The sequence below is a fragment of the Cryptomeria japonica genome, chromosome 10 (genome assembly GCF_030272615.1).
Source record: "Cryptomeria japonica chromosome 10, Sugi_1.0, whole genome shotgun sequence".
Classification (NCBI taxonomy): Eukaryota; Viridiplantae; Streptophyta; class Pinopsida; order Cupressales; family Cupressaceae; genus Cryptomeria; species Cryptomeria japonica.
The window spans coordinates 855,452,345-855,464,884 of NC_081414.1; the positions used below are offsets into that span (position 1 = coordinate 855,452,345).

The 12,540-nt window shown below is 35.1% G+C and overlaps 1 protein-coding gene across 1 annotated transcript in view; it reads right to left on the reverse strand.

The window, feature by feature from the left end:
- The window catches only part of LOC131065183 (guanine nucleotide exchange factor SPIKE 1), a 193,180-nt gene that overhangs the window by 34,321 nt on the left and 146,319 nt on the right, over positions 1-12,540 (reverse strand). Inside the window, exon 21 of the mRNA XM_057999628.2 lies at positions 7,779-7,972. Coding sequence (XP_057855611.2) covers positions 7,779-7,972 — 194 coding nt within the window. The remainder of the gene's footprint in view (positions 1-7,778; positions 7,973-12,540) is intronic.

The window sequence follows — 12,540 nt, forward strand, 5'->3', positions numbered from 1 at the left end:
GATTCGACCAAATTTGGAAGGGAAGACTTGATAATGTATTTTTCGCCCTGGTCCCTGGGTGAGGGACAGGAGTGCCTTGGCCATTATAGGCTCCACTTGTGTTTTGCAAACTTTCAAAATTGTCTTCAATGGATCGATTATGCCTTCCTTTACTCCTCTCAAACGAAAAACTTGCCTTTCCTTTGCCAAAAACTTGTCTTGAGGGAAAATCACTCTGGTCCCTGGGAGAGGGACAGGAGCTTCCTTTAAAAAATCGCCTTGGTCCCTGAGAGAGGGACAGGAGCGCCTTAGCCAATTTGGATCGATTTTCTCCATTGTGGTCCATTCAAGTTATATTCAATGAGCAAAACATACTTTCCTTGTCTTCCTCAAATCGCGAAATCATTTAAATCTTGCAAGGATAAGGCAAACTTGGAATTCAAGCTCCGATCCTTCAATGAGGGACAGGAGCAATTTTGTCATCTTAGCCTATTTCCTTGCATGTCGATTACTCAAATTATATTCAATGGACAAGACATGCCCTCCTTGATCTCTTCCAATCATAAAATTGTCTTGATCCTACAAGAACAGTGCAATTTTGAAAAACAAGCTCCGGTCCTTCAGTGAGGGACAGGAGCGATTTTGGTCCTCAAGGTCAAATCTTTATAATTTTCATCTCAAATTTCCTTTGCTGGGGAAAATACCATCATTTTGCAAGCTATGAACAAAAGTCCAAATCCAAAAATGTCCAAGAAGGTGTGCTTTGAAGAAAATCGCTCTGGTCCCTGGGTGGGGGACAGGAGCGATTTGTCCTTTAGACAACGATTTCAACCTTTCACTACTTTTTGACTACGTCTGGATATTCAATTACGTTCACTTCATCTTTCCTTGCGTCCTTGATGCTTCAGTTTGATCAAATGAGGCCCAAAACGAGCTAAGTAAGCCATTTCGCCCTGGTCCTTCAGTGAAGGACAGGAGCGATTCGGTCTTAAACTTTAAAAACTTGTCATTTTTGAGTCTTCAAAATCTTCAAAATCTTCAATTGTATCCCCTGGCGACCCTGCATAAAACAATTAAAACAAGTCAATAACCAAGATGCACCAAATATCACTTTCGCCCTGGTCCCTAAGAGAGGGACAGGAGCGATTTTGCCCTTACAAGCCAAAATATCAAAAATTTAGGTCTTCAAATCACTTCATCATGCAGGGCTAAGTCATCCTCAAGTCCAGCAATCGGTTACCTTGCTTCCAAAATTTGGTTAAAGTTTGCCCAGACAAAATGTATAATTCAATCATTAAAATGCTAACCCTTAGACCTAACTTGAATTTGCCCTCAAAATCTTAACTGGACCCATCCTGAGACATACTTGACTTCCTGGCAAGCTCATCCTATTTCAAAATTGCAATCTCTGTGAGGATACTTAATAATCTTTCAAAATTAGACTGGACTCGGCTTGAAAATATCAAAAGGCAACTCCTAAGGCTTAACCCTAGTCCAGACGACTCACTCACTTACTCAAAATCCTAAAAGCAGAGAGAAGAATAGGCAAAACAAAAGCAAAAAGAGGGGGTCCCCATTTTAATGGGGCGATGTGTGAAATGGTCACAACACATGGTTTGCATTTTCTACGAACTTAGGGTTTCAATTTTCTAGTCTGGTGGAGAATTTTATACAACGCAAAGTCAGTGTTATTCTTCTGCCACGTCAAGGGTTAGACCAAGTTTATGAGCACAATTTTTTCAACAATTTGTGGGTTTCCTGTAGTTTCATGTGATGGGTGTTTTCCTACATGATTGTGGGTTTCCTGCAATGAGCGTCAACAGTTTTGGCACAATTTCTAGTTTTTTTTTGGCATGGGCATAGTGGTGTTGTGCAACGGGATTTTTCCCATTTTTTTATTTTTATGGTGGGTTTTATGATTTTTTTTCCACAAAAAATCATGAAGGGTGTTTGTTTATTGGGTTCTTACTGTTTTTTCACAAAATCGAAGGAGTGTGATTTCAGCATCACATCAATCGTTTGACGATTTTTCTACAAAATCATGGTTTCTGTTTTTTGCCAATTTTTTATCAACAAAATTCAAAGTTTTTTGAGAAGCTGATCTTGGTGTCTCTGGATAAAGGGAGGGATGACATAGTTACCCAACATCAAGTGGGAAGGCATTCACAGGTTTAACGGCAAGTAGTAATCTTGGTCACATTAATAAGTTCTACAGAAAGTGGTTGGTTCATCGAAAGTCCAACCTGGGAGGGTCTCAACAGTAGGCTCATGTCACAAAGCGTTCTAAAGAGAATGGAGTAGCCTTCTACGCATTAATGGCCAAAAGATGTGCAAATTATTTAAAGTCTTTTGTAGGGTAGTTAATAGAATGACCATTAAGGCAGGCTATTAAAATAATATTGTAGTATTGACATAATGGTCATCTTAGTTGGTAATTAGAAATTTCCTTTTATGTCTTTCGTCTTTAGTTAGGTTTAGGAAGTTTCATTTCTGTCATTCGTTTTCAAATGTATCTTTCATAGAAACAACACTTGTACTCCCTACTTAAGGAGCTTTCATCTCCTTTTCTTAATATCGAATATCAATTATCATTTCAATTATGAGGTACTCAATTTTGCAAATTATGAGGCATTCATTTTTTTTACTAGCAATTATGAGTATCATTCACACACAGACAGAGACACAAACACACACATAGAAACATGCAAGCGCGAGGTCCTAACTCCTTGTTTGGTAGGCAAAAATCAAACTTCTTTGGTGCATTAAAAAATATATCTAGAAGAGCTATGCCAAGAAAAATTAATTAAATATTTTCAAATAAATTAGACCTTAAAAGTTCTCGGAGAACACCTCTAAAACCAAAATTTAGAAAAATGTGAAAAATACAGAAAATATAAATATTAAATTGAAATTATTTCCCTATAACTTTAACTAAGCCCACAAGAAACATGGAATGGGCTTTCCAGTTCCTGAATTAAATTATTGGAGGGGAACGTTACATATATCCATTCTCCTTTTATCTTCTAAAAAACTATCCATTATTTTAAATTGTATTTCTCATTTCATATTCAATGTTTTACATGTTTTGCAGATACAACTGTTCAAAGGTATCAAAAACATAATCACTATTGTCTACTTATGCAAAGTGAAACAAGCACTCTAAATACTAGACAGACTATCATATTTGCCACAAATTTCCATTTGTTTTAAAAAAATAAAAAGTCACTTCAAAAGGATGGTAAAGAATTCACGAAAAGATTTTATGCACTAAGTATTACTGATGCTCTGTTTTCTTATTTATTTCTTTTCTTGCAAATTTAATGGCAAAACTCTCTCCAAATGTTCTCAGCTCAAGATGCAGCCAGCTGTCAACATACGTTTGCCTTTGGGTGCATTCCAAACACAAATTGGTGCATCCAGTACAGTTACCTACTTGCTTTGATTCTTCTCGGAGTAGAAATGTGTAACTGTAACAAATAATGAGGACCACCTATCTTTTTGAAATTTGTAGCACTAATAAATAATAAACTGCAAAATGCAAACACACATTTGTAATAAACACAATACTAATGCAAACATGTTTTTCTTTTCTCTCTACGATATTTGTGCCATAGTAACTTAGTACTTGTTGAAGATTAGCGTCAGTAAGTAATCTTCTAATCTGACTGAATCAACTAAGTTGTCTAATCGGAATTAGGCAACTTAGTTAACCAATTAATTAATATATAGTTATGATAAATATGATATTAACATTTATTGTATATCAATCGACTAATATATATAATTCGATTCTATGTTATATGTATACGAACCGATTTATAAATGAATCGATTCTTCATAATAGTTAATATGTGAATCGATAAATACATGAATCAATTCTAAGTTTATCGTATTAACTAGCATCAGTAGTTAGACATATTAATACATAACCGCTTCTAGGGGGAGAGACGTGATGGTTCAATAAGAGATGCGTTGTTTGGAACAAGCATCATGTTAAGTATTTAATATCAATCTCTCCCTCCATCTGAATATTGATTAGAAGCATATATAGCATCATAAAACACAGTCCTCATTCAGTATATCAGATTAACACCGTATTAACAGCAGATCAATCTCCTTGTTCTGCGTATTCTATATCACTTTTCAATCTGCATTACATCAGTTACAGTTACAGTAAATTCCCTCACTGTGACGTAATCTCTCTATTCAGCAGATCACCATTAATAAAGCAAGTTGAACATAGGGTTTGAACCAAGTTGATTCTCCTTAAAGAGGTGAATCTTGACAACTGTCAGATAATTTTGAAATTATAAATCTGATCACCAAATTTAAAATAGTATCAGAGCAGGATTGAGCAAAGATCAAGATCAGATTCATATAAGCAAGATTATGTTCTATTATTGTCTTCAAGTTCATCTATTGCTGACAATGTCAAGATGGTGAATGGAATTAGAGTTGAGGACGGACTTGAAGGAACATTAAACTTCATATCTTGGAAGTTTAGAATCATGCTTGCTTTGGGGGAAAACGAATTAGATGAATTTGTGAAGGATGCAGTACCGGAACCAAAGGAAGAGGATGAGAAGGTTCAATGGAAGAGAAAGAACAACAAAGCAATGAAAATGTTGGTTGACTCCGTGAAAGATCGCATTGTGCCAATCATCTCCAAGATGACGAAGGCATATGACATGTTCAAAACATTAGAGGAGATGTATGAGATCAACAACACGAGTCAAGCTCTGGCACTGAAGCAACAACTTCACCACATCAAGATGACGAAAGGAGAGTCCATCATGTCTTTCTTCATGAGGATTACCGAATTGAGAGATCAACTCTCTACCATTGGACACACCATAAATAGCAAAGAATTAACCATGTTGGCTCTTAATGGTCTTCTTTCATCATGGGAGTCATTTATTCAAAGGATAAGCGCAAGATCAAAACTCCCTAAGTTTGATCGATTGAAGACAGACTGCATTCAAGATTGCCTACAAGAGGTATTGGCCAAAGCTCCACAAATGAAGATATTCATGTTCTTGCCGTGCACTCCTCAAAGAAGGGTAAGAAAGGACACTCCAAAAGAAAGAAAGATAAGGAATCAAATGATGCTCCTACACACAAAAGAAGGAAGGACATTTCTGAAATCCGATGCTTTAGATGTGACAAATATGATCACTACGCAATGAAATGTCCAACCAGGACTATGCCTCAAGCTTCCATTGCAGATGTTGGTGAGACTATTCCACAAAAGGATTCAAATGAATTCATATTCTGATTTGAAAGAGAAGTTTTCTTTTTGGTTAAATAATGTTCATGAATTTAATATGTAGTTTTTTTGTTAACTCATGCAATTACATTATGCGTGTTAGTTGTGGAACAACTTTGTCAGTAGATGTTTGCTTACGACAAGCTGCACTTGGATATCTTATGTTTTTCAATTTACTATGAGAAATTTGTCCCTTACATTTAGGACATATTTAGAATCACAGTCTGTTGCTTTCCAGGCTATAGAGTTTTGAAGTTCTATTTGTGATGAAGAGATTGAAATTTAGGAGGAATATGCAGAGGACTTTAGTGGAGATTCTAAGATTTTGCATTTCCATTTTTTTAAAAACAAATATCTACCTGCAAAGGTGCAACAATTCACTTGTGAAAGCCATAGAGGCACTTGTGCTAGTAATGATAGCATCTAGGGTTACAAATCCAAGATTGAGACAAGAGGGCTCTCTCAGTGAGAGGGAGCATACTGAAAGAGAATTTTGTTCTAAATCTAAAGATGATCATATTCCTGCCTAGGGCTCGATCTTATGATAGTAGATCCATGGTGGTTTTGGATCTAGTACTTCCAACCATATGAGGATCATACCAGATGATGAGAGTCTCCTAAAGAAAGATATCTTCCATGATTGCGACCATGTGAGCAAGGGATGCTTCCGTGACAAAGGGAGCAGCCAAGAGGATGTGCTTCTATTAATAACTAAGGATCTTGGTTATATTGGTTCAGAGGGAGTGGACCATGTCAAGATGGTTTCTCTAGTGATGATTCATGAGATGGAGTCCCATTTATGTAGGTTGGAAGGCCTTTATGCTGACTTCAAGAATACTTGGTGAGCTTGGAATATACCAAGAGTGATGCAGACTCAAACCTTGTATTGCATGAGAGGTCAAAGTATGTGGAGATCAAGTATCACTATGTTAGAGACATGATGAAAAGGTATGCTATTCAGTTAAGATACATTAGTATTGATGAGCAGACGGCAGACATATTCACTAAGCCTTTCTCCAAGATAAAGTTTGTGTACTTTCGAGGTAAGCCTGGTATGGTAGAGAATAAAGCCCTAGCTGAGATTGAGTCTCAACAACATTGATTTGTTTATATTTTGTTCATATATATATACTAATGTCTTCCTATTTTCAAAACGATGTTTAAAGTGTAAACTCTTGATAAATGCATTTCTCTTTGAGAGAGACTCAAGGTGTAAGCCCTTTTCTCACCCTCTGATATGGTTCATGGTGAATGTCATGTGTGTGACTCCATGATAAACATCACGTGAGAGAGTCCCTGATGATTTTCCCGTACTTGTGTGTTTATCCTTGGATGAGCCATGGTAAATTATTGTGAGGTGACGATCTCACAATGATGAACACTTGTACATCTCACCATTATTGTAAGGTGACGATCTCACAATAATGGTTGTATATATCATTACGGTGGATATCGCATGAAGTGATTTCTATGGATATGCCATAATGATTGACATCTCATGAGGTGATATCTATGGATATGCCATAATGGTGGATATCATGTGAAGTGATATCTATGGATAAGCCATAATGGTGGATATACATGATGAGACCTCTATGGTGGATATCATGTGAGGTGATATCCGTGGATAAGCCATAATGGTGGATATCACATGAAGTGATGTCTATGAATATGCCATGATGTTTGCAATCACAGTGAGGTGATACCTATGTGGCTCAGATCTTGAGTAAGATTCCTCCCTAGCTAAGAGGGAGTGTTGAAGATTAGCGTCGGTAAGTAATCTTCTAATTTGACATAGTCAACTAAGTTGTCTAATCAGAATTAGACAACTTAGTTAACCAATTAATTAATATATAGTTATGACAAATATGATATTAATATTTGTTGTATATGAATCGACTAATATGTATAATTCGATTCTATGTTATATGTATATGAACCGATTTATAAATGAATCGATTATTCATAATAGTTAATATGTGAATCGATAAATACATGAATCGATTCTATGTTTATCGTATTAACTAACATCAGTAGTTAGATGTATTAATACATAACCACTTCTAGGGGGGGAGACGTGATAATTGAATAAGAGATGCGTTGTTTGGAACAAGCATCGTGTTAAGTATTTAATATCAATCTCTCCCTCCATCTGAATATTGATTAGAAGCATATATAGCATCATAAAACACAGTCCTGATTCAATATATCAGATTAATACCGTATTAACAGCAGATCGATCTCCTTGTTCTGCGTATTCTATATCACTTTTCAATATGCATTACATCAGTTACAGTTAGAGTAAATTCCCTCACGGTGACGTAATCTCTCTGTTCAGCAGATCACCATTAATAAAGCAAGTTGAACCTAGGGTTTATACCAAGTTGATTCTCCTTTAGAGGTAAATCTAGACAACTGTCAGATAATTTTGAAATCATAAATCTGATCACCAAATATGACAGTACTATACATTTAAATATAATTTTCTTTTCATTAAAAATAAAAATGAATTATTTCTAAAAACAAGTTATACCAAATCGAAAACTTGGCGCGGCTCTATGATTGACAAGAGATCGTAGCAAAAAAACGCTAAACTGCTGTTTAGCCGTTTAGCCAAGCTCAGTCCTTTCTTGCAGCGCTCATGTACTTCTGTTAGTAAACAATCATATAGCTGTCCTATACATCTAAAAACTCCATCCTTCAATTGTAAAGGTGGTATATCCTCGCCTGCAAAATAAAATGAAATGAAATTCAGTGCATGAAATTTCATATTCTCAAATAGTAATCCAAGAAAGTACAAATCAAATAAATGGATGTGCCCTCAAATATTATTGATGCTATTGAAACACTAATAAACCTGAAGAATTCTGTCAAATGGGAGAAGAGGAAATCTTCCAACTTAAAAGAATGCAACATATTATTGATAGATAAATGCATTAGTTATATACTAGCAATTTAGAAAGAAAGAAAAAAGTAAAAATTACATTAATGTTTACGTGTGACAAAAGTAAAGCATTGGCACTCAAAAGAGCATTCAGTTACAGTAGGAAAATGGTAGAGTTAAAAGAACTCTAGGCTCTACTAAGATATAGATACATGAATTCAAGACCAATGGGAATAAATCTAAAGCAATTAAACCCCAAACCATACAGTCTAGCTACAAGGGCAGCTGGCCATGTATGGAAAGAGCTTGCAATAAAATGGCACAAAATCTGGAGACCAAGACTTGAAGCTAGCACCATCAAACATCTGAAGAAAAGTCAAGTCTGAAATTTTTAAGCATAAAGTGACTTGGTAAAACCAGCAAGAAACTGAAAAATCAATAATAATGGTGACATGTGATTAGCACAACAAAACCAATTCCTCAATGAAAAATTCCTCAAACATCACAATCTTCATGCATTATAGGCAAATTCACATGTGCCATTAGATCACAGGTACAATCTAAGTTACAAAGTTATATTAAAGCTATAAAGTTGCATTTAAGTCGAATATATCATTATAATGGTCTTAGCTTAGAATTATATCATTTTATAATACATTTTGCAACAAAACAAGATTGTTACCAACCACCAATTCTAAATTACTTTTTCGCCTATCTACTAATAAATGAAGATTCAAACACACATCTATATCTCTAACTTCATTATTAGTTATCCATTGTTGTATGTTTGATTAATGGTAACATTTAGTATCCGAAACACATTTGTTATTGGAAGCATATTTGAGATTGTAAGGTAGAGAGAGGATCCTCAATGACAAGCCAATTCAAATACATGAAATTGCAGTAATAGAATAACAATAAAATAAAATCAAAGCAAGAAACACAATACAAGAACATTCCATCAGCATCAAACATTCCAGTACGCTCAAGTATGAGAAAAGTCAAGCAGCCCCACATATAATATGATTCTACCGTGCCAAAAATTGCAATTTGTATGAGATAATTCTATCAAAGCCAAAAATTGCAATATATATGAGAAAATTCAATATTTGCCAAATATAAGATAAATAGAACTACATCAAACAAAGATAAAATAAAATAAACAATTTTGGGTTTGTTTCGCATTCCTCCATGTAAACATATTTATAAATATACTTTCACATACACATGCAGATATTTATAAATATTTGTATGTATATGTATATGATCTATGCAGTATGCATGTGTGCATGCTGCATACATACTATAGAGCATAGTTGAACTACTCGCGACTCGGCTCGACTCGCCAAGCCCCTGAGAAAAAAACTCGGCGAAAACTCGGGAAAAACTCGGAAAAACTCGGCGAAAAACTCGGCAACGTAAAAACACGCTTAATTTTAATAAAAAATGCATTTTTTTTGCAAAATTTAATGAGAAGATGCATCCAATGAGTCAATAAATGATAACACAAAAGAAACAAGCTGATTCTAGATATATTTGATTGCAAAGTGTCTACAAAATCGCATCCTCATGAGAAACGCTGATGGCTGGAAGCAAAATAGTAAATAGTTTTTGTAAAACCAAAAGTAAATACAACTTCCTCTCCCCAGCTCTAGCTAAAACTACTTTCAAACTTTCATCATATTTGAAATTTCATCATTCATACTCATAGTTTCAAACTTTCAACTCAAAGTTGGGGTCAAGGGGCATCGCCGAAGGATCCTGAAATTTGACTGAAATTTGACTAAGTCTGGAAAATTGAAGAATCCTCCAAAAACTAGATTTTGCATTATAACTCCTGGAGGTCCGAAACCACTCTCAAACATCCTGACAGTATATATGGAATATAACTTAAAGTATAAGTGACATCTTATCCTTAAATGTTATATTCCATATATGAATCCTGACGGACAGACCAAAAAACTCTGCGATTACTTGAGGGCATAGTGGGCTCTCAGGGTGGCCCTTCCAAGTGAGTTTCCCCCTTCTCAGCCCAAAACCATATAGAAAAACAAAAAATGCATGTATTTTTTGCCGTTTTTTGCTGTTATGCTAACCCAGGCGAGTTTTTCTTTAAAACTCGCCGGGTTTTTGACAAAAACTCGCCAAAAACTCGCCGAGTTTTTGGCAAAAACTCGGCGAGTTTTCCTGGCGAGTAGAAGTCATTACTACTCGCCAGGTCCAAAAACTCGGCGAGTTTTTGTCACTCGCCGAGTTTTCGGCGAGTGTGCCATCTATGCATGATACAATCACCAAGGAGCATATCCACCATCCATCAATCATTGAAACACAACCATTCACATCTCATTCAAGCACCTATAAATCAAGCCCTCAATCCTCCATCACACAGAAGATCAAGCATACACGTACGAGTGAATCAAATTGACGCACAAGGGAACACAATTAATCAAGGACCTGAAGTGTGCGTGCTATTTAATATCTTGAAGACTCCAAGACCATAATACCCCCAATAGAAATACTATGTCAAATCTAATCTATTAACTCCACTCAACATAATTGTCCAGCTCTTACTTCAAAAGCAGATCAACTACAACAGATATTATCCTCAATATGATATGCAGAAATGAATTAAAAAACCTTTAAAACTATGACAATTTTAACACAACCATCCACAAAAACTCATTATTATGATTACTCAACCATGATTCCAATTTCCAGTCAATTTCCTACTACCAAATCTTTCCAAAAACAACAACAGCAAATTTCATTATTCAAAAATGTAGCAAATCTAGAGTAATGGTGCTAAAGGAGCCACCTCAAGATTACAAACCCTAGGCACTATAGGAGATACCAAAACAACAAGAATGGTGCTATGACAATTGCCTAATACCAGTAGCAATGGAGCTTACAAACACCATCCACAATAGTGATCCCCACCTTGAGAAATCACCATATAATCAGCAATTTGCTGCAACTCGAGCACAATCCCTGTGTAGAATTACACCAATCTAAATCAGGGGTTCCATCCAATAATCTAATTATGGAAACCAGGGGAGTTCCCATCCAGTAACCCAATTATGAATTTTGGGGGTTTTCGTCCTCCAATCTCTAGCCATAGACAAATAAGATGTCCAGTCTAAGGCACTTGAGCACCCAATTTTCTCTGCATAAGACAATTTCAAATTCATCCACTTTATTGGAAAAGGAACATTCCAAATCCATCCATTTTTAAATCTGAAACATTCACATCCCTATTCATGCATCTATAAATCATGCCCTCAATTTTCCATGGAAGTACATGACTAAAACCACAAGAGCAACAACACATGAACACCAAGAATTTTACAGTGGAAAACCCAAAATGGGAAAAACCACGATGAGAACTATCTCACTAAATGATAATCAGATTATAAGGTTTAGACCAAAGGCCAAGGAACTCACTGCCCCTGAGATGACTTGCAAAGCTAGGGCGCACAATTGGAGGACAAGATACAAAAGAGACTTGCAAACACTAAAGATCTATTTTTTAGGGCAAGATACAATATTTCTAATAGAAAGACATCGATAGGGTTGAATTGTAAAGAACTACATCCACTGAAATGTTGACCATAGTTCACAATTCAAAATACATCACAAATTGTAATCATCACTGCTCTGATATATTAGATTATTTAATTCTTTTTAGTTAGTTACTTTTAGTTATGTTATTAATGGTCATTTAATTCTTTTAGTTTGTTTAATTAAGTTTAACTACTGCTGCTTTTATTAGAAGACAGAGTTAGCTTTTTAGTTACATCACTTTTTAGCTTTATATCTTTTTAGTTTCACTTACACAGTTTATTATTTTTTAGAACACCCTCTTGCAAACCTCTATATATACGTTGTATATTTGTAAATATAATCATTCAATTACTTTTCATGGTATCAGAGCATGATATAAAATTTTTGGAAAACTTATAATAATAAAATTATTTCTTATTGAAATTCTTTTAGTGAAATTTTTTTTAAAGTTTTTTTCTTTCCATGGGAATACTTGTTTGGAAAAACACGAGCTAGGTTTTTTGTTTTTATTGCAGGGTCACTATTCTTTTCTGCAAGTTCATGGGTCGCTAATTTTTTGTGAAAAAAAAAGTCTTCAAACCCACGTGACCTCTATTAGAATAATATCTTTCTCTTTGTGTTGTTAATGGTCATTTAAGTTGTTTCTAACTTCGCCTCTAGTTAACGATTGTTTCTTTTAGAAACATCGTCTTTGTAACTCTATTTAAAAAGGATTTGTCTCCTTGATTAATTGAACATCGATTCTTTGAAATCCATATGCTTTTGCATCTGTATTATGGTATCAGAGCCTCTAACTATTTCGAAAAAAATTCAAAATAAAAATTCATAAGGAATTTTTAATGTTTTTTTT